Genomic DNA, 21,075 nt, shown 5'->3' on the forward strand with positions numbered 1-21,075 from the left:
TTCGGGGAGGGGGGGGGGGGGGGGAGGGGGGAGGGCGGGGCGCGGTGACGTCCCGGGGGGCGTGGCGTGGCGGCCGCCATCTTGGCGCGGAGCGGCCGCGCCCGCCGCTCGGCCCCGCCGCTGGGGCCGCTCCCGGCATGCGGGGGCCGCCGGGCGGCCGGGAGCTGCTGGAGGACGCGGAGAACGAGGAGGACGTCTCGGGTAGGCGGCGGGAGGGCGGGCGGGGCCCCCCCCGAGGGGTACGGGGTGAGCGGGCTCCCCGGCCCGGCCCCGGGGAGCCCCCGTTACCCCCGAGAATGGGTGGTGGGCACTTGGCGGCGGCCCCGGGGGCGCCCGGTGAGGGCCCGGCCCCGCCCCGCTCCCCGGCCCGCGGGCCCGCCTCAGGGCGGCGCTGGCGCCGGGGGGCAGCGGGCTGTGCCCGCGACTCCCTGTCGGGGGGCTCCCTGGGGTCTTCCTCGGGGGTGGGGGCCGTGCGCGGCCGAGCCCCCTGCCCTCTCGGGGGACGCTGGGGGCCGGGATGACGCCCCCCGCAGCAGCGAGTGGGCCGGGGTCACTCCTGGCGCTACCGGTGAGGTTCGGGCCCCTGCCCGGCCAGGGCTGCCATCCGCGTGGGGCGGGAGCCGTGTCCCGGCGGCTCCGGGGTGATGCTGCTGGGTGAGCTCAGAAACGCAAAATAAACATCCTGGCGTTGGCCTTGTGGGGATGGACAGGGCAGCAGCGGGATCGCTGCGGGCTGGGTTTGGGGAGAAAACAGGGATGGGAAGGTGGTGGTGGGTGTGGAAAGGGTCCCTGAGCTGGTGCGTGCAGCCCAGCCGCGTGCCAGCGGTGCTCCCCCAGCACAGAGCTACAGCAAACCAACCTTGGGTGAGCCCTGGCACCCATCGTCCGCACAAAGCCTTCCCTTCGTCCGCCTTCCCTTGTGTCTCTCGGTGGGCTTTCCTTGCAGATCCCAAAGGGAGAAGCCTGCTGCTCCCCAGTTACCTGCGGACCCAGATCAGGGAGAGCCAGCAGCGTGTGGGGGCTTCCCCATGCCCCCATCTCCCGGGGGCAAAACACAGGGTGGCAAAACCTGGGGTGTTGACGTGCGGTGGCAGTGGGGAGCTGGGTGCCAGGAGTGCTGGGGCAGGGGTCTGCCAATGATCCCTCGAGGCGCAGCAGCGGATCATCTGCCCGTGTGGGTGTCTCCAGGAGAGGCCGTAGAGCTCCATCTCTCATGGCCTGATGCTGCTGCTGGGGTGTGCTCCTCTGCTCAGATGAACGTGAGCGTGGCGCCCCGTGTGCCCGTGCCATCTGCCCGCGTGAGCTGTGCCTTTTGTCCCCAGAAGATGATGACGGGGTGCTGGAAGGACTGGATGAGTTTTTTGTGGAAGAACAAGTTGCTGTGCAGAAAAAAAAGAAATCCAAGAAGCTGAAAGACAGCAAGGCTGCCAAAATCAAACGGAGGAAGAAGGAGGTAACACTACATGCTCTCATACTGGGCTGGGGGGCTCCTCAGCCATGGCACAGAGGCAGGCTGCTCATGGTGCCAACGGTTGCTGTCAAGCACCTCTCCGCTGTTGGTAGATGGAAAGGGGGAGCGTTGTCTGCGCATTCCCTCATCAAGTAGGTGCTCTCCTGGCCTTGGGAGGTGACCCAGAGCCAGGGCATGAGTGGTTCTTGTCCAGCTCAGATTGTCTGGGCTGGAAGTCTGCCCTCCAAGCAGTCTCTGGAGAGCAGCTGTGGGGAGAAGTGGCCACCGTGCCTTCTGGCAGCTCTCTGGCTGCCCGCCCCCTCGGGAGGGGCTCGGCTTCATCCAATGTTGATGCATGATGTTGATGCATGCAACGGTATGTTGAAGCCCTCCTGCCTGTGCTGCAGTGCAGCACCTCCTTGCTGCTGTCTCTGGGGACAGGCAGGAAATCTTTCTGGCATGTCCTGTACCGATGTGGTGGCTGGGGCTCGTGTTTCTGAGGAGGGAGGTGTGAACAGGGGGCATGACTGGGGCAGGACTTGGAGTTTTCTGTGGACATTAGTGTCAGCCATACTTGTCCAGGGTGTTTTGCAAGCGAGTTGGTGTAGGGGTTTCTAGGATTTGGCCTTCTGTAGGAAAACAAAGATGAGGCATTGTATGCTCAAGGACCAGGCCTTACTGAGGCTGCGCTGGGGGTCCTCTGTCTGGCCGGGAAGGCTGGCTGGCTCTGCGTGTGCTCTGCCAGGGCACTTGGCTCAGACATGGCGTGGCACAGGAGCAGAGCTCGCTGCCACATTGTGCCGTGCGGGCTCTGCCACTCGCTCTCTCATCCCTGGGCAGTGCTGGGTGTGAGGACAGGAGCAGCCATCTTGTGTGCTGGCCCTTTCGCTGAGTAGGTGCCAATAGGCTTCTGGAAAGAAAGGGTGAACGGCAGAGAGGTTCCTCGTCCCCCTTCCTTCCCCAGTGATGCTGTGGCTGGGGAGAAGTCACTCACCTAGGACAACTAGATGCATCCCCACCCCTTCCCTTGCCAAAGCAGGGCTGAACGATGCTGAGCGACTCTGGTCATCCCCTCCTCCAGCTGCTCCCTGTGGGATCTAAGAACAGATTGGCTGGATGAGGTGGTGTGGTTTTTTCCAGTGCTTTTGCTGCTGATGGGAGCATGATGAGCTGCTGCTTTAAAGAAAGCCAATTCCATCCTGCCAGCCTTTTGCAGAAGTTGTGGCCCCAAGGAGGGCTTTTTTTCCTTCAGGGGCATGGTGGTGTTGTCTGCGGATACCACGCAAAGCTGGCTCAGGCCCTGCCTCTTCCATCACTGGGTGCATTTTTTGCCTGTGCTGTTTTTCTGGGGAGATGCAAAATAAAATAAAACCTCGTGGTGCTTTGATCTCTGTTAATTTTCTGTCAATGTAGCAATGTGTACAGTTTGTGCTGAGTCTGACTGTTCCCTTACTGGAGGTGGGGAGAAAATAGCAGGCTGAGTATTGAGTGTGCTACTTTTTGTCATTAATGCCTTGTGTGGGCAGTTTTAACCAACCTCAGCTCCGCGTGTGGGAGACTGTTCCCTTGTCCATCTAAGCCAGTGTGAAGCTGGTGCTGTAGCTGTCAGTAGGCACCGAGCAGCACCCAGACTGCCTTTAGGATGAGAAGATAAAAGATGGGGGGACCTTGAATGTGGGTTCCTTTTCCTAAACCCCTCCTTAGGAGTTTTGTGGGGTGCATGGATTTCCCCCTGCTGTTGGTCAGTGGGAGTGAGGTGGAAGCCTGCAATGTGGGGCCCAGTGCCTGTGCTACAACTGACAGGTGCCCTGTAGTCCCCTGTGGTTTTGCCGTTGGAGTGTGGGGCAGGAGCACTGCCGTGCTGCACTTGCGCCTGCACTAGCTGCAGTGGAACTCATCGTGTTTGCGGTGGCGCTGGCGGGAGCCCTGGTGCAGGAATGGATGCTGCAAACCCCTGGAAAAATCTGCATGAAATAACCAGACTGCGGTTAGAACCTCAGTGTATGGAGATGAAGGCCCTTGTCAGCGAAGGGAGCAGAGAGGGGGGATTTCGACCTGTACTGCGGCAGTTACCATGACAACCAATTATTCCATGCCAAATGACAACTGTTTATAACCCTGCTGAAGGAAAGGCTCGGTTTGTTCCGAACCGAGAAGGACCATGAGTCCGTAATGGCGGCTGGGTGAAAGTGTTTCTCGGCAGCTGGTGCTTTTGGGCGTTAAGATAAAGTCTGGTTGCCGGGCAGGGGGGGTCCCGGGCAGGGGGGCCGGGCGCGGAGGGGCCGGTAGCGGCGGCGGCAGCTAGGCCGGGCTGGGGCTGGCGGGGCCGAGCGCTGTCCGTGGTGCTGAGCCCGGGGCCGGGCGCTGTCCATGGTGCTGCGATCCAGCGCCGCCCGTGGGGCGGAGGCCGGGCGCTGTCCGTGGTGCTGAGGTCGAGCGCCGCCCACGGTGCTGGGCCCGAGGCCGAGCGCTGCCGGTGCCACAGCCTCCCGCTGCGCCCTGGAGCTGCTCCGCACGCCGGCGGGCGGGCTGTGCCGTCCGTGGCCGGAGCGCTCCGGGTGCGGCGGAGGGAGGCCCCAACGCACATGTCTTCTCGCAGGCTCCCTTGGGACCCGAGTGCTCCACCCAGCAGGCGGCGGCATTCCTTAGCGTGGTAGCGTGGTCGCTGTCGGTGTTGTGCAGCGCGTTGTGGTCTCTCTTCCAGATAGAAAGCTCAATTCCACCTGACCAGTCTCCACTCTAGCTCTCCCCAGCTTGGTGTGGCCATCTGAGCCTAGTTCCCGCTGGCTGTGGGGGAGCAGGATGCATCCACCAACTATCTAGCAGTTGGCTCAGGTTGCTGCCGAAGCTGTGTGTGACCAAGGCTCTGCTGGAGATGGGAAGCGTCATGTAGCTGCTTGTCTCAGAAAGTGAGGGAACGCATCCAGGCTCACCTGACTTACTCTGCACTCATGCACCCTTCAAGACTGTCTGTGCACCCACCAGGACTGCTTTGTTCATGTGTCAGCTGAAATCCTCCTGCAGTCACACATTTTGACTGCAGCACATAGTGCCCAGCTGGGCAGAAAAAGAAAACAGCGACAAAGCAAAACCCTAGCACGATACCTGTCTGAGCTAAAATGCTGCACATGACTGAAGAGATCTGCTCTTCCTTTTGTTTAGTTTCTTAGCTGTTTACACTGTGGTAGAAGAATGCAACCTTATCCATGTAAAACTAAAATAAACACAGGACAGAACGTTGTATATTACCCGTGCTATATCAGTCAAAAATGTTGCCAGGGTGTTGTGTGTCTGACAGTTTGGGATTTTTTAGCAGAGCAGTTAGCCGCCTCTCAGAGGCATTGCTCTTTGCTTTACTACGCAGCTGTTTTTAATGTGCATGTTCACTTACTTGCCTTTCTGTCTCCTGGTTTTCTGTTTGTGCCACTGCTCACTGCAGTGGTCCCTGGCTGCTGTGCTATTGCAGCATCTGGGTGCTTTCAGAGGAGCACATTACAATATGGAGGCCAAGCAGGCTTCCATCTGCATGGCTGTGGCTCATTTCTCTTGCCTCTTTTGGTGAGTAAGTCTTGAGGCAAAAGCATAAACTTTCCATTCTGTATACCTTGGTCTAGACAAGCTTTTCCAAAACAGAGTTTCCTCTTTATTGTGTAACCTTCTCCTCTGGTTTCTGGCACTTCCCTCAGGCATGGGTTGCCTTGTGTGAGCGGATATGTTCATAGTGCTGCTGGAATGGAGGGAGGGAATGGCTCTGTTTACAGATGGGGACTTGGGGCAGAAGGTTGGCCAGGGATCACAGAACTGCCCTGACAAAACAGTTCAAATAACCCAAGGATTTCTTTCTGTCTGCTCTGCTGTGGTCAGGCGCTTCTTGCTGTTCCTGAATCTGCTTTGCGTGGTGTTTTTCCTCAGCCCCACAGCTTAACGGCAGGGTTATTTGAGAGAGGGTTGACTATGGCTGGTAACAGCAGTGGCTTTGTGCTGGCTGGGAGGGTTTGTTGGAAGAGAGTGGGGGGAGGGGGCGGGGGAGGCCCTGCTCTTTCTCCACTGTCACTTTCTGTTTTAGGGCAGCAATGATGAAATGTCAGACAATGAAGAGGAGATTGAGGAGAAATCTGAGAGTGAAGGGAGTGACTATTCACCCAACAAAAAGAAGAAGAAAAAACTGAAGGACAAGAAGGAGAAAAAGCCAAAACGGAAGAAGAAGGATGAAGAGGAGGATGACAATGAGGATGGAGTTCTAAAGGTACCGAAGATTCCTTTATCCTGAGCTGGTGCTAGAGCATGAGACCTCAGGGTGTGGCCAGATACTTGTGAGTTACCTCGTTCAGAGGAGCTTGCCCTGGGTTTGCAGGTGGAATTGCAGGTGAATGACTGGGAGAGGAAAGGTTGTATTTTTCTGTTGTTGTCTTGCATGCAGAGAGAAATTGAGTTTTGTTTAGATATGACACCTGCTGAGGCTTTGTGTTGTATTCCATGGTATGGGGAGCATTTGGATGGTGCCACGTTAATTTGCTTCTTGGAAGCCTGTGAAGCATTAATTTGTTAAGCCATGTGCGTGCTCTGTTTTTTAAATCACAGAAACAGATCCCTGTGCATTGCTGACTAGGGAGAGCATTTGATATGGAGCATGTGACGGACCCAGCCATGTGCTGCTCATCTGCAGAGCTGCAGTCATTTACGTTAACGATCTCTCTGTAAATCTACAGGAGCCCAAGAGCTCAGCCCAGCTGATGGAAGAATGGGGCCTTGATGATGTAGATTATGTTTTCTCAGAAGAAGATTATCATACTCTGACTAATTACAAGGCTTTCAGCCAGTTCCTCAGGTAGGATACTGTTGGTCTGGACGGGGCCTTGTGTAGTGGTTGAGGTTTGGGTGTTGCTCAGTCAAGCAGGTGAAGTTGTGAAGTCAGTTCTGCACTGTGAGCTCCTTGTTGCCTCTCCCCATGTGAGTTGGTCCTTGAGATGCCATTTTAGTGCAGGATTGACTGGAAGACAGCTGAAGTGTTTGTCTCTCCCTCTCCCCAAAACCTCATTTTGTGCATGCGCTTATTTGAAACGTTTTGTGCGAAAAGTGATAATGCATTTTTGCTCACACTATGAACCATCCAAAACACAACAGGCATTTCAGAAGCGGGTCTCTGAGGAAGTTTAGGTGGGCCCCCTTTTGTATATGTACTTGTTTCAGAAACCTCTAGTTGCTGCTGCCTTTCCAAGGGAGCTGCTCCCAGAGGACCAGAGCAGCCTGCTGCTGTGTGAGGCGGGCACCGCTGGTGTATTTCTTGGGCTGAAGTACCAGCGCACAATACGCAGGAGTGGATGCACAGCGAAGTGTTTCTGTTATCACCTGGTTCTCCCTCTGCCCTTCCCTGCAGGCCTCTGATCGCCAAGAAGAACCCCAAGATCCCCATGTCCAAGATGATGACTGTGCTCGGTGCCAAGTGGCGGGAGTTCAGTGCCAACAACCCATTCAAGGGCAGCTCGGCAGCAGCGGCAGCAGCGGCCATTGCTGCAGCTGTGGAGACCGTCACTGTCACCCCACCGCTTGCTGCCAGCCCCCAGCAGGCTGCCTTGCCCACTGTCATCAGGAAGGCCAAGACCAAGGAGGGCAAGGGTAGGTGCCAACTGCGGTGGGCTGAGCGGAGGGGCTGTGCTCATTGGTGGCAAGCTGTGTGCCTGCTGGGCCTGCAGAGCTAGCCAGCCGCGTCTTCAGGCTGGTGGAGGTGGGAAAGCATCTCCAGGCAGGAGACACACTTCAGCAAACCAGGGAGGTGAAGGTAGGGCCAGAGGTGTATCTGCAACTTCCTTTTTCCCTTGCAGAAGTCCTAGAGGGGTTGTGGTTTGTGAGCCATGCCAGATCACCCTGGCAGCCCCTGGACATTCTGGACTTTTGGCAGTTTGTGGCAATTCATGCATAACTTCATTCTTATGTTTTAAATAAGTGATTGGGACATGTATTTCTATGCCAGCTTCTCTCCTGGGGGATTCTGCACGGTTGTAAAGCTCTCCAGAAACAGCAGTATGCTCAGAGTCCAGTGTCCAAGCTGAAGGGGATTTGTAGGTTAGCAAGACTAGGGTGGAGGTGTGTTGGCAGGGCAGGTATGGTCTGGCCACATGAACACACACTGTTCGGCAGTCAAGCCAGGCGTTTTGTCTCTGAGACATCAAGGAATTCTGTGATGGAAAGGCAGTGGCAGCAAGGCTGTGGCTCTTTTTCATAATAAAGGATATATCCTCCTGGCAGCTGGGTGGAAGTTGACTGTCTTCAAAGCCCACTTGCAAAGAGTGAGCTAACTGTATAGATTTGCAGTAGTTCCTGTGAAAATAGCCTGGTTTGTATTGGAGGGGGTCTCCTGCTGCAAACGTTTTCCTGTTTCTGACAGCAGGTTGCTGCTGCTTTCCCCATGCTTGCAAGGGGCTGTGGGAGTCGCTGCAGAAGCTGGGCAGTAGTGGGAAAGGGAGGGGTCTCCTTTTGTTTGCACTGTGTTCCTCCTCGGTAAGGTTGCTGTTCCACTTGTGCAGTTGTCAGTTCCTGATGCCTTGGGAGGTTTTAAACAAGCAGCTCGGAGCTGGCAGCTGACCAAGAGTACAGCTGCAACAGCCCTCCCTCCTGGCAGGCTCAGCGCAGCAACGTTCCTGCCTCTCCATGGCTGCCTCTTCTCCCTGCCTTGCAGACCCCTGAGTCCCTGGTTGGTGTTTGTAGCCGTGTGCTCTGGGGGGCTCTGGTCCCTCTCCTGGATCCCAGGGCATATGCTTTCCTCCCCCAGTTCTTGGCAAGCAGTGGGTCTGGGTGTGCAGCCCTTTGCTCCCAAGGCCATGCTCTGTGGCTGGGGCTAGCCGCTGCCCTGCTCCCCGTGGTCCCCAGTGCTCTCTCATCTTCCCTGTAAATCCTGGGGTGGGGGTGAGGGGTGATTTGGGAGTCGAGTTTGTTTGCAGAATGCCAAACAAATCTTCTGTTTCTCCAGGTCCAGGTGTGCGGAAGAAAATCAAGGGCTCCAAAGATGGGAAGAAAAAGGGGAAGGGGAAGAAGATGGCAGGCTTGAAATTCCGGTTTGGAGGAATCCCCAGCAAAAGGAAAAAGGGCTCCTCTGTAAGTCTGTGCCACTTTCTCTGCGTTGGCCTTGGTTGTGGGGGGCTGTGGCAGGGACGTGCTGGGATGAGCCCTCCCCCTAGGAGCCTCCCTCTTGCAGCGGTGTCGCAGCCTTGTTTGTGCCCCTCTGCAAGGCAGCAGTGTCTGACCAGCACGTTCGTTTGTCCTTTTGATAGAGAGCTGTGTCCAGGCTCAGAGTTGTAAAGACATTGTGCCTGGGTGCAATTTCTGTTAAAATCATGTAACTGCATTTGCTTTCAGTGATGAGGTTTGTAATGCCATGAGTTCAGATTTCATTTGCAAGGGAATTCTTTGGGGCTTGCGCTCCAGCTGAACTGTGCGTCAAAAAGAATTACCAAATGCTTTAATTGCATTAGTGTAGCCTGCCTTCAGGCATCTGTGATCCTGCAATGTAGCCCAGGGGTACTGGAGCTTCCCATTAAGAGCATGGCAACAGGGCTCTACCACGGTTTCAGTGCTCTGCCCTTGTCAGCACATGAATATCAGGTGCATTTTAAAAAATAGCAGAGCACTGCAAATAATAAATCTCTCAAATAGCTACTGAATAGGGGTGGAACTCTTGTAGGTCTTGATAATATTATTGATCAAAATCCTGTTAGTTCAACCTTATTGGAGCTCGCTGACTCGCCAGCTCTAGTTCACATGACACAACCTGTTTGTAAATACCTTTGTGCATCAGAGGCTGAAGCGAGAGGAAGAATATGATACAGATTCTTGATGCTGTATTTTTGCAATTGCACATCACAAAAAATTAATCCCATCTCTGGGTGCACTCTAGATCTGTACATTCGCCTTTGTGAGAGTTACAAAGAGCTTGGGCTTGCTCCTGCAGCTAGAGCGCTAAGCACCTGACTCATAGCAAATCCCTGATTTGCATGCTCGCATAAGTCTTTGGAATAAGAATTCAGACGTTGCTATGTTTTGATGTCATTGCATGCTGGGCTTGTTTAACTCCTTTCATGTTTTAAGGAAGGTCAAGTGTGATTGCCTGTGTGCACACCCACAAACAGGCTGACACAAGCTGAAACAGGTGTTGAGAGAGAGAGGGAGCAAAGTTTTGCCAAGCAGTGGAGAAGGGAGCCCCTGACTGCACAGAAGTGGGAGTAGGGTGTTGTCCCCCAGCATGTCTGCCTTGCAGGTGCCTGCACTCGGGATAACATTGTCACAGCAGCGGGTTCTTGCAGCTGGCTGCTGCCTGCAAGGTGCTGAGCCTTCCCAACATGCCTGGCTGGCTGCGCCATGTGGTATCTCTGCACCCCCTGCTAGTGGAGGTGGCAGGCTGCAGGGGAAACCCAGAGCCCAACTCTTGTCAGGGAGCCTGAGCAGGGACTTGACACATTTATGTGTTTTAAAGGTGCTCTGAGATTTGCTCGTTGATTGCACATTGATGGTGCCGTGAAGTGGGTGAGCTGTCCCTGTGCTGGGTTGAGCACTGCAAGGTAATTGCCTTCAGGCTCTAGCCATAGTCCAGCTCTGCCCTTATTGATTGCCTGGCTGGGACATCGATCTGATAGAGGAGATTTCCCTGCTTCCTAACACCTCGTGACACACTCTTCTGAACCCCGTCTGGTGGTGCCAGGAGCGTGCTCGTGCTGCCACCCTCCCTGCTGCTCTGTCTGGCCTGTTCGGTGGGAGGCAGGGTGCCCCGAGGAGCACAGCCGATGATCCCACACGGGTTTATGTGGCTTTCTGGGGGCTTGTTCTGCTGCAGAGCGGCGATCTCTGGGAGCAGCCGCTGCGATGCCAGTGCTTGGACTGTGCGTGCTTTGGTTCTATCCTCTGCAGAGCGAAGAGGAGGAACGGGAGGAATCCGACTTCGACAGTGCCAGCATCAACAGCTCCTCAGTGCGCTCCGAGTGCTCGGCTGGCCTGGGGAAGAGAGGGAAGAGGAGGAGAAAGAAAAAGAGGAGTAGGCCATCCTTTGTACTCTGTTCCTGTTCTGTTTGGATTTCCCTCTTCAGCTGGTGCTTTCCTGGCCTTTGCAGCTCCAGGCCATGTCTGGCGCTTGCTCGGTGGGAGAGGACGTGCTTGTGCTTGTCTGTGTTCGTGGAATGCGAGGTGCTTTCTTGGCGTCCGGGCCCTGCTGCTGGTGGGCTCCTGCCTGCCAGAAGGCAGCAAGCAGATCCTGCCACGGGCTGCCGGCTCACTCCCACAGCGCCTGTGGTGGCGGAGCAGCCTGGCAGCAGGGCTGTTCTGTCCTGGGGCTCATCTGCGCCCAAGCCAGCTCTGTGGCACTGCTCTGGGAGAGTCGTGGTGCTGGTGTGCTGCCCTGCCGTGGTGCTGTGGCTCCCAAAGCCCACCCACCCTGCCTTGCTGCTTGTGCACAGCCCCAGCCACCCAGGGTGGCCAAGCCCCCTGCCCGCCCCGGGACCCTGCCTGCAATTTGGGCACCGGGGTGTGTCACGGGCAGCGTGGGCAGTTGGCACCCTCCCTGCACGTGTGGTCCTGCCAGGATTTGTCCTCTAGCAGCAAAGTTCCAGAATTCGTGGGGCTTCCAGGGAAGTGATTTTCTGAGGAGCAGCCCCTGGAGAGACGGGGCTTGTGGCAAGCTCCTGGCGGAGCAGAGCAGGCTGTGGGCGAGAAAGTGTTAAGACGAGGGATTTTTTGTCTGTGTGAGATGTGCAGCCAGGCAGCAGCAGGCGGTAGGTCTGTGGTAGCAATGTAGGAAGACGGAGTCATGCAAATAGCAGTGGGAAGCATCTGTCAGGGGCTCCCAGCAGCTGCGTGGCCGTGTTTGTGTGTCTGTTCCTTCATCCCGTCCCTTGTGGAGGGCTGTGGGTGGATTCTGCACGATGGCGTCTCCGTCCCTGTGCTGCTGTTGAGAGCAGCCCCCCTGTGCCGCGCTGGCTCAGCACCGGCAGGGACTGCCAGGGCTTGGTGCTGCCCTGCCAGGCTTCCCATGCCATCTCCGCCTCCTGTGCCGCTGCAGGATGCGCACTGCCTTTCCACCTTGTGTCCTCATTCGGGATGAGATGCTTCAGATCCAGGTGCATCCTTTGGCTTCTTAGCTTTGCTGATGGGTTTTTGCTTCTGACAAACGGAAGGGCGGCTTTTGGGTTGGGGGACGGTTAGGGCATGATGCTGGCCAGCCCCCTCCATCGGTCAACAAGGCAGGGCCGGCCGGCTGGCTCCATGTTTTGCCTGTGAGGGGCATTGCTTCTTGTCCCGGCTTGCTGCTGTATGAGGGTACTGGTGGCGGAGCTGGGCAGCCCCTGCCGTGTGCTGGAGGAGCGGAAGGTCATAGGTCTGTGCCAGGAGTTTGTGGCAGAGCTGGGAATCGAGATGAGCTGTTTCGATGCTTACAAGACTTTGTCCCTCCCTTCCTCTTCCCGTTCGCGCTGAGCTGAGAGAGCTCCTGCCTCTGCGCCAGTGAGCACCCAGGAAGAGCAGAGTAGTCCCAGGAGAGGAGTCCTCCTCCTCGGCCGTGTCACCCTTGCATGGTGCGTTTGCAGTTGGTGGCGCTGGTACCTGGGGAGGTTTCTCTGACTGGCCTCCCTTGCAACCTCTCCAGGTTCTGGCATTCTCCATTGAGAGCCTGAAGGAACCAAAGGATGATACAGTGTGGAGAGAGAAAGAGAGACAGAGGTGAGATGATGCTGTGTGCAAAGATGAACTGTGGTGCTGAGGGACAGAGAGGTAGGGGGACGTAACAGGAGGGGTCTGAGGCGAAACGCTTTCCTTATTTCCTTAACCATATCGTAGAGGAGCAAGTGTCCTGTTCCCTCCCGGGAGAGCAGGCAGCTCTGCCGTCCCTCTGACTGTGTGCCTGTCCCTTGCTTGCAGTCGAAGAAGGGGACGGCTACGAGACGGACCACCAGGACTACTGTGAGGTGTGCCAGCAGGGAGGAGAGATCATCCTGTGTGATACCTGCCCGCGTGCCTACCACCTTGTCTGCCTGGACCCTGAGCTGGAGAAGGCCCCTGAGGGCAAGTGGAGCTGCCCCCACTGTGTGAGTGGGGTCGGGGCCCCGTGGGTGCAAGCGGATGAGTGGGTGGGCAGTGGAAACCCCCGGCGTTACACTGGCTGTGCTTTCCCAGGAGAAGGAGGGCATCCAGTGGGAGCCAAAGGAGGAGGAGGAGGAGGAGGAAGAAGGTGGCGAGGAGGAGGAGGATGACCACATGGAGTTCTGCCGTGTCTGTAAGGACGGAGGGGAGCTGCTGTGCTGTGACACCTGCCCGTCCTCCTACCACCTGCACTGCCTGAACCCACCGCTGCCAGAAATACCAAACGGTGAATGGCTCTGCCCTCGCTGTACAGTGAGTGTTACCAGCATTCCTCGCCCCGTCCCTGCTCCTGCTCCCGCACCCGCCCAGCCTGGCAGTGGGTCTCCTGGCCACCGCTGCCCCTCTCACCCTCTCCCCGTGTCCTGCTGCCGGGCTGTGTCCTGCCCCGTGCCACAGACCCCCTCCCTTGGGGAGCACTGCCTGCCGGTTGCGTGCACCCAGGGGACCCAGACAGCTCTGCCGCCTGCGCTGTCTCCCCGTGGGGGCTGCCGGCTGGTGTCTTCTGGCCAGTTTTTAGATGGGCTGTCAAGCCCCATTCGATGCATGGCCTGTTTAGAGGTGGTGGCAAGACCATCTCCATGGGGATGCACCAGTGTTGTGGACACTTCTTGGTGGCCACAACCCCTGCCCACCCTCCGTGTCTCCTTTCTGTCCACCCCGTTAGAAACAGCAATGGAGCAGCTGGGCCCAGGACCTGGGCAGCACCTTGCGTGTGCCAAGGGGCGCTGGCCCTGTTTGCGGGGTGAGATAGACACAGCCAGGGCCTGGATGATTCAGGTCACACCTGGCTCCCCATGGCCAGGGGTGAATCCGTCGTCGCTCTCTGCCCCAGGGCTTTCACTGTGGCACCGTTTTTTGGCACAGGCTGTGCCGGCATGCTCCCCAGAGCCCTGGCTGTGCTTTTCCCGCTGCGCTTGGGACGGCTGCCATCTGCTTGGCATTGCGAGACCCCTTCTGCCCTCCAGGTCTACCCTGCTCCCCGAGGCCCCTGACAGGGGCTCACCTTAAACTCTGTGCTCTTGCTTGTTTGCTTTTTTATCCCCAGTGCCCTCCCTTGAAGGGCAAAGTCCAACGCATCCTGCACTGGGCCTGGAAGGAGCCACCGGCTGCCCCACTCCCGCCTGTGCTGCCCACCTCGGATGCGGAGCTGGCTCTCCCCCCGCCAAAGGTGCTGGAGGGGATCCCAGAGCGCGAGTTCTTCGTGAAGTGGGCAGGCCTCTCCTACTGGCACTGCTCCTGGGTCAAGGAGCTGCAGGTGAGCCTGTGTGTCATCATTGTCACTGTGTCCCTGCCTGGCCTGCTGCCCCACCACCCGCGGGTTGAGCGTGACTCCCTCCTGCCGCAGCTGGAGCTCTACCACACTGTGATGTACCGCAACTACCAACGGAAGAACGACATGGATGAGCCGCCGGCCTTCGACTACGGCTCTGGGGACGAGGACAGCCAGAGGGAGAAGCGGAAGAACAAAGACCCACAGTACGCCAAGATGGAGGAGCGGTTCTACCGCTACGGCATCAAGCCTGAGTGGATGATGATCCACCGCATCCTGAACCACAGGTGAGGAGCTGCATGCAGTCCAGGAACGGGCCACGGAAGGGTGTGTGCCAGGGTGCCTGAGCCCCTGCTAGCACTGATGCGGAGCGATGCTCTTGTGCGCCAGGGAGGAAAATGGCAAGGGTTAGCCCTGCTGCGCTCCCTGGGGCTCCGCAGGTGGAGCTTGGAGCAGCGCGTCTGGCCTCTCTGCAGGTTTTCCCTTTGTGCGCGGTTCTCGCCTTGCCAGTTTGCACGGGTAGCTGAGCCTCTGCGCTGGCCTGCTGCGGGATTTCTATGCTTGGTTGAGTTCCCCACCCCAGGGCTGGGAAGTTTGTGCCATCCTTCTGCAAAGCCAAAATCTTGGGCTGATGGAATAGCAGCTGCTGGCTTGTTTGGAGGTCTCTGTCACCTTGAGGGTTTGTTCCCAAGGCGAAGCCAAGGCCAGAAGTGAATTGACACCTTCCTTTATTTTCCTTTCTGCTGTGTTGCATGTTAAAAGCAGAGACAGTAAGTTTTCCCCCAGGTGGGTACATGGAGTTGTTCCACTCTTCCCAGACATACTGTTTCAGTCCCTGTTACAACCTAATCATTCCATAAATCTCTGCTGCAACCCTGTGATGGGTCTTGCTTCCATCGATTGTGCCCTGTGGCTACTGCCACTCACCTAAACTTCTTTGGAACAGCAGCCCATGTCTCTGTAGGTCATTTGTTCCTCTCAGAAACCGCGCAGCCCCGCTGCACTCACATCAAAGGTGAGGCACCAGCAGGGATTTGTGCACTGCTCGTACTGAGACGGACGTTTTTCCTCCTTGCCTCCTGCTGATGCTGATAGGGACGATGCCCGAGGAGAGGAGTCTGAGCAAGTGCCTGGCTCCCTGCTGAAGCCTTGACATTTGCATTTCTTTTCTGTGGAAGAAATTTCCTGCCTATGAAATGTGCTGTGCAGATGGTTTTGTTTTTTTTTTTTTTTTTCATCGAGTGGCTAGAGACACCTTGTTGTTGAATTTCTATGTTTCAAGTGGCAACCTGAAATTTCAAGCGACAACTCTGCTTGAAGGCTGCTTGGCGGAAAATAAAGCTAGCTGCCTGGGTACTTTTCATGTGAGCTTTACGTTGCTCTGCTAATGAGGCAAGGGTTTTTTCCCTGTAGGCATATAATCAGACTCGGCAGTGTGTCGATTCATTTTTCAGCGTAAGCAAAACTTCATAGAGCAGTGAGTGCTGGTATTCATCCAGTGCTGGTAAAATGGGAAAATGAGGTTGTTCAGTGGAATGGAAGAGAGCAGCCTTTAAAGCTTAATGATTTAACACATGCAGCAGATTAATAGGCATTTCTGCCGGAAAGTGTTGATACTTTCTTTACGTTTTCCTACCTCTGCTTGGGTGTCGTGGTCTGTAGGTAAATGCAGAGGATGAAGCATCCAGTTTTATGGAAGCAGGTTATGGTTAACTGCTTCCCAGGGGGCAAGTGTCATTTCACTGAGAGTCTTTTCGTGCCCTGCATTACAGCTTTGATAAAAAGGGAGACATCCATTACCTGATCAAGTGGAAAGACCTGCCGTACGACCAGTGCACCTGGGAGATCGATGAGATAGACATCCCATACTATGAAAACCTCAAACACCTTTACTGGAACCACAGGTACGACCCAGCTGGGCGGTGGAACCACAGCAGAGCTGCCACAGCCTGGCAGAGGCAGGCAGAGCTGGGGCAGCCTGTGCAGGCGCTGGTGCCCCCCTTCTGAACACACCAGCTCTGCTCGCGGGGACCTGTCTTCAGAGAGCGGTGGCTGAGCACTTTCAGAAAGCTGGCTTTCCTGAAATGCCATTTCAGGGCTGCTGGGAAATCCTGCCTGCCTGTCGTTTTCCAGCCTGTGCTCCCCTTCCCCTGCATTTATGCTGCTGTAGTACTCATGCTCTTGGCACGCTCCATGGTGCAGCTGCCCGTCTGTTTTGGGGGAAAACCACAGCCCTCTGATGTGATTGCTGTTCTTTTTGGATGACATTGTGTGGACTGTTGGGAGGAGAAGATTCACACTCCATGAGAGCCCAGGCTAACTGGGCCAGAAAGGCTCCTGTGGGGAGAGAGGCAGTGGAGTTTGGGAGGCATTTCTATCCCTGGGCTCAGGGACTGGGAGAGGAATGCTCATCATCTGCCTTTTCCCTGGCTGTTGCAGGGAGTTGATGCTGGGGGAGGACATGCGCCCTCTGAAGAAGCTGAACAAGAAAGGGAAAAAGCTGAAAGAGGAGAAGCTGGAAAAACCTCCAGAAACACCTCTCGTGGATGTGAGTAAGAATGGCAGGAACAGTGAATGGCACGTGAGCCCAGAGAGAGGGACATCTGTCTGGCCCCCCCACTCTGTTACGTTTTTCTCCTCTAGTTCCTTTGGGGACCCTGGATTTTTTTCATTGAAAGCTCTGGGGTGGCTTCGCTGTAAGGAGCATGAGGGCAGTGCTGTGCTGGGGACCATGTCTGCATCCCTTTGGGGGCTGTTGGGTGTCACAAGGCTGAAGAGGGACGTGCTTGGCCGCAGAGAGAGGAGGAGGAGTTGGCTCTCACTGCTTTGTGTTGTGTCTCTCTCTTTTCAGCCTACGGTGAAGTTTGACAAGCAGCCGTGGTACATCGATGCCACGGGGGGCACGCTCCATCCTTACCAGCTGGAAGGGCTAAACTGGCTGAGATTTTCCTGGGCCCAAGGGACGGATACAATCCTGGCTGACGAGATGGGGCTGGGGAAGACTGTGCAGACTATTGTGTTCTTGTATTCCCTGTACAAGGAGGTGAGTGGAGCATCCAGCAGTCCCCGAGGTGGCTGAGAGCCACTTGGTACGGGGAGAACAGCTTGGCCTTTGTCTCCCTGAGCAGGGCCACTCGAAAGGGCCGTACCTGGTCAGTGCCCCTCTCTCCACCATCATAAACTGGGAGCGCGAGTTTGAGATGTGGGCGCCCGACTTCTATGTCGTGACCTACACGGGGGACAAAGAAAGCCGGTCGGTCATCCGGGAAAATGAATTTTCTTTTGAAGACAATGCTATCCGGAGTGGAAAGAAGGTTTTCCGGATGAAGGTGGGAGCTAAGTCTGTGCCATACCCAGTAGCTTTAACCATCAGTAAGGAGGGGAGAGAGGCGAATGTAACCTGGAGAGGGAGGTTGGGCAGGTCCCTAATTGCCTGTTCTCCAAAGAGAGAGGCTGGCACTGTTAAAAAATGCAGGACGTTTGTGATGGGCTTGAAAGATTTCTGCCACAGCCTTTGCGGTGTCTGTAGTCCCCTGCTTGGTTCTAACGTTCAGATGGGTTTAGGTTTTCTGCTGACACGACTTGTGCCTCAATCCTGCTGCTGGTACTGTGCAGTACGGTGCAGGCAGCCCCCCCTTTTCTCCTTGAGTCATGTGCAGCAGCAAAGGTGGAGGCCATCCCGGTCCCCGCTGTCTTAGCCTGGCTTTTCTCTCCCTTGCTCCCCCAGAAGGAAGCCCAGATCAAGTTCCATGTCCTGCTCACCTCCTATGAGCTGATCACTATCGACCAGGCAGTGCTGGGCTCCATAGAGTGGGCCTGTCTGGTGGTGGATGAAGCACACAGGCTGAAGAACAACCAATCCAAAGTAGGTGGCAGGCGGTTGTGAGCGAATTTTGTGGTGCAGCTGTGCAACACCCAGTGCTGGCCGTCTGCTGCTCTGTGCTTTCCTCCCCCGGAGCTGAAAGATGCCCACACCTCGCACAGGTTCTGCCTGGGACCTGTGTTTGGGTGGATTTGCTTTCTTTAACATCCTCTGGCATTAAAAATCCTTCAGCGGTGGAAGAGGCGGCAGCCTGGCTGCCTGCCTGGCTCCTGATAATCCTTGGATGGGCTGTCGTGGAAGGGAATTGATCCCTCTCCTTCCTCTCTGCCCCTGGGACCTTCACGCAGGCCCCAGCGCTGAAGGCAGCAGGCGGTGTGACCCATGGATATTCAGGATTTGCTGCCTGTGCTCCGAGGGGATGGCTCGGAGCAGGACACGCGAGCTGCAGCCTGGCTTTGCATGCCCAGTGGGGGGAGTGGTGGCTGTAAGGTCTCTGTGGGCACAATCTGCAGATACCCCAGGGGACTAATTGGCTCCTCGGAGCTCTTTTCACCTCCTCTCATTTCTTTTCCCAGTTCTTTAGAGTATTAAATAGCTACAAGATTGATTACAAGCTGCTGCTCACTGGGACACCGCTCCAGAACAACTTGGAAGAGCTCTTCCACCTGCTCAATTTCCTGACTCCTGAGCGGTTTAAGTAAGTTGCACTGGTTCCCCCCCCACCCCACCCCCGAAAGGGACGAGTGGCCGGGACCTGGCCCCTCACCAGGTAGGGGGGTGGCTCAGCAGAGCTTCTCCCATTTCCCAGGGCTCCTGTCTGTATGGGGCTGCTGTGCCACTTTGCCGTATCCCCATATCCAGTTGCTGCTGTGCCAATGTCACCGGTCTGCACCAGCAGGCAGGCAGCAAAGCCTGTTGCCCCCGTGGTCATAACAGCTACACATGCCTTTAACGTGACCCCGGGTTTATTCCCGTGGGATTTTGGGGTCCTGTGGGTGGCTGTTGCCTTGCTATCGGTTGGGAGATTTGAGAGTGAGGAGCTGACGCCTGCCTTCTCTTCCCTGTCTCCGAGCAGACAGAGGTACTTTGGGGAATTGTTCAGACCTCGGCACATTTAGCCTGGATTTCCCCTCAGCCATCAGCACGGCTCCTCAGCCTGGCTTCTGCTCTGCTTGGATGCAAGCACAGGAGTGTCATCTCCTTGTATACCATGAGAACTTTGCCCTTGTTTTTAAGTCTTAAAGAAGCAGATGTCTTTGGTGTGTCCTGTTATTGCTCAGTGCTGTGTGGTTCTGGCTGCTTCCACAGTAACCTGGACGGATTTCTGGAGGAGTTTGCAGACATTTCGAAGGAGGACCAGATCAAAAAACTCCATGACCTGTTGGGTCCCCACATGCTGCGGCGGCTCAAGGCGGATGTGTTCAAGAACATGCCAGCCAAGACGGAGCTGATCGTGAGAGTGGAGCTGAGCCAGATGCAGAAGTGAGTAATTCCAGCGCAGCTCCCGTGGGGTGGCCAGCTTCCCTCACCCCACCTCATCTGCAGCACGGTGGGGCGTCCCTGGGGCCCAACAGGTCAGGCCCCCCGCTGTCCTCGGGCCTGCTGCGGGAGGAGCTGGAGCGCTCCGTGTCGCACCGGGGAGCGTGTTCAGCCTGGTTAAACTGGGCTCTGCAGTCCTGGCTGCTCAGCAGAAAGCGTTTGATGCACGGCAAGCTGTCAGCGTGGCACTGCTAGTGCTGGGGGGCACCGAGAAGACGCTGATGCTGAACCCCCTTCTCCTCCTGCTGTCGACACCGGGGCAGCAGCCGGTGATGCCAGCTTGCTTGGTGTCAGCCTGGAGCATCACTGCTGCGCCAGGGGATGCTTGCTTGGCTCTGTTCGTGTCGGGCTGCCTGGCTTAGCTTCAGCAGCATCTTTTGCCAAGGCTGGGGGCCTTGCAGCGAAGGGGGGTTGCTTCTTACCACCATGGCGGGACAAGGCTGGGTGTACACCCAGCAGCGAGGAGTGTTCCTAGCCACTGTGCCCCCAAGTGCGTCCCACTTACAGGACTGTGATGTCCACAGAGCAATCAAATAAACCTGACCCTGAGCTGAGGGTGCTGAGCTGCTGCTTTGAAAAACCTCCAGATGTCCCTTTTGAAGCTCCAGTGGTGCTAGTGGGGTTTCATTCAGCACCGTCCTGTTTATGCCAGTCCTGCCGCTGGCTGAATTCACAGGGGTGTCTGTCCCATCCCCGTTCCTGCAGGAAATACTACAAGTTCATACTGACGAGGAATTTCGAAGCCCTGAATTCAAAAGGTGGCGGGAACCAGGTCTCACTGCTCAACATCATGATGGACCTGAAGAAATGCTGTAACCACCCGTACCTCTTTCCCGTGGCAGCAGTGGTACGTCACCTCTCTTTGTGCTGTGGGGACATTTCTCCGAGTATTGTGTGTGAGCTGTCGATGGGGGCTGTATCCATCGTCTCGCTTGGGTTAATGGTGTGGGTTTTCGTGCGAGTGGTTCTGTACAAGGATTTTGGCTTTGAAATGCCTGTGCACTTCTCCGCGGAGGTAACAAGCGTTGCCCTCAAAGAGGCTAACCAGGGTGCCTTCACAGGAGGCCCCGGTTCTGCCCAATGGATCCTACGATGGGAATTCTTTGGTCAAATCTTCTGGGAAACTGATGCTGCTCCAAAAGATGCTGAAGAAGTTACGGGATGGGGGTCACAGAGTTCTGATCTTTTCCCAGGTGAGTGTAGGGTAGAAATAATAATAAATAAATTTTTTAAGGATTTTCTTAGTTCTATACGAGGATTTTGTGCTAGGAGCAGATAGAGGTAGGTGGAAGAGCTGGTGGCAGCTTGTCCCCAGATAGCGTGGCAGCTGTGGCAGTCAGGATGGATGGACTGCATCCCAGCTTTTCCCCCCGAGGGACTGCCTGTAATATTTTATTTAAAACTGCTGTTACCTGTGGATAAAGAGATAACAGCAATAGTGCTCCCCTGTGGGGAGGGCCGTTCAGACATGATTCCCTTGCACTGGCAGAGCTGCCTGCAGAAGATGAGACGCCAGTGCTGCTTCTCTGGCAGTTGCCTGCGGCCCTACGGGGCTGTTGTTGGTACTGCCATCACCATGGCCTCCAGGCTGCAGGCAGGGGCGCAGCGGGGGCAGGGCAGGTCCCCGGGGCAGGCAGGGAGCCAGGCTGTGCAGAGCGGCTGGTGCCAGCGTCACCTTGCCCTGCAGATGACGAAGATGCTGGACTTGCTGGAGGATTTCCTGGAGTACGAAGGCTACAAGTACGAGCGGATAGATGGGGGCATCACCGGCGGCCTGCGCCAGGAGGCCATAGACAGGTTTAACGGTACTCACCTTTCTGCCTTGCGGGGTGGCTTGGCAGCCCGGGGTCGGCCGGCTGTGCCCACAGTCGGGCA

The 21,075-nt window shown here is 56.3% G+C and overlaps 1 protein-coding gene across 5 annotated transcripts in view; it reads left to right on the forward strand.

Moving 5' to 3' along the window:
- The first annotated feature begins 40 nt into the window (after window positions 1-40).
- Window positions 41-21,075, forward strand: part of CHD5 (chromodomain helicase DNA binding protein 5) — a 31,552-nt gene continuing 10,517 nt past the window's right edge. For 2 of the 5 annotated variants that reach the window (XM_056331211.1, XM_056331215.1), the window contains exons 1-21: window positions 41-201; window positions 1,323-1,453; window positions 5,517-5,696; window positions 6,160-6,278; window positions 6,828-7,066; window positions 8,418-8,542; window positions 10,349-10,472; window positions 12,347-12,513; window positions 12,602-12,820; window positions 13,614-13,823; window positions 13,914-14,125; window positions 15,611-15,742; window positions 16,278-16,386; window positions 16,690-16,881; window positions 16,967-17,167; window positions 17,566-17,703; window positions 18,237-18,358; window positions 18,970-19,143; window positions 19,906-20,047; window positions 20,262-20,393; window positions 20,888-21,005. In XM_056331211.1, the coding sequence (XP_056187186.1) occupies window positions 138-201; window positions 1,323-1,453; window positions 5,517-5,696; window positions 6,160-6,278; window positions 6,828-7,066; window positions 8,418-8,542; window positions 10,349-10,472; window positions 12,347-12,513; window positions 12,602-12,820; window positions 13,614-13,823; window positions 13,914-14,125; window positions 15,611-15,742; window positions 16,278-16,386; window positions 16,690-16,881; window positions 16,967-17,167; window positions 17,566-17,703; window positions 18,237-18,358; window positions 18,970-19,143; window positions 19,906-20,047; window positions 20,262-20,393; window positions 20,888-21,005 (3,250 nt within the window). In that variant the 5' untranslated portion in view covers window positions 41-137. Of the gene's footprint in view, window positions 202-1,322; window positions 1,454-5,516; window positions 5,697-6,159; window positions 6,279-6,827; window positions 7,067-8,417; window positions 8,543-10,348; window positions 10,473-12,074; window positions 12,149-12,346; window positions 12,514-12,601; window positions 12,821-13,613; window positions 13,824-13,913; window positions 14,126-15,610; window positions 15,743-16,277; window positions 16,387-16,689; window positions 16,882-16,966; window positions 17,168-17,565; window positions 17,704-18,236; window positions 18,359-18,969; window positions 19,144-19,905; window positions 20,048-20,261; window positions 20,394-20,887; window positions 21,006-21,075 lie in introns of those variants that run through there. The other 3 variants (XM_056331214.1, XM_056331212.1, XM_056331216.1) reach the window with 3 other exon arrangements.

The sequence above is a fragment of the Falco biarmicus genome, chromosome 3, assembly GCF_023638135.1.
Source record: "Falco biarmicus isolate bFalBia1 chromosome 3, bFalBia1.pri, whole genome shotgun sequence".
Lineage (NCBI taxonomy): Eukaryota > Metazoa > Chordata > Aves > Falconiformes > Falconidae > Falco > Falco biarmicus.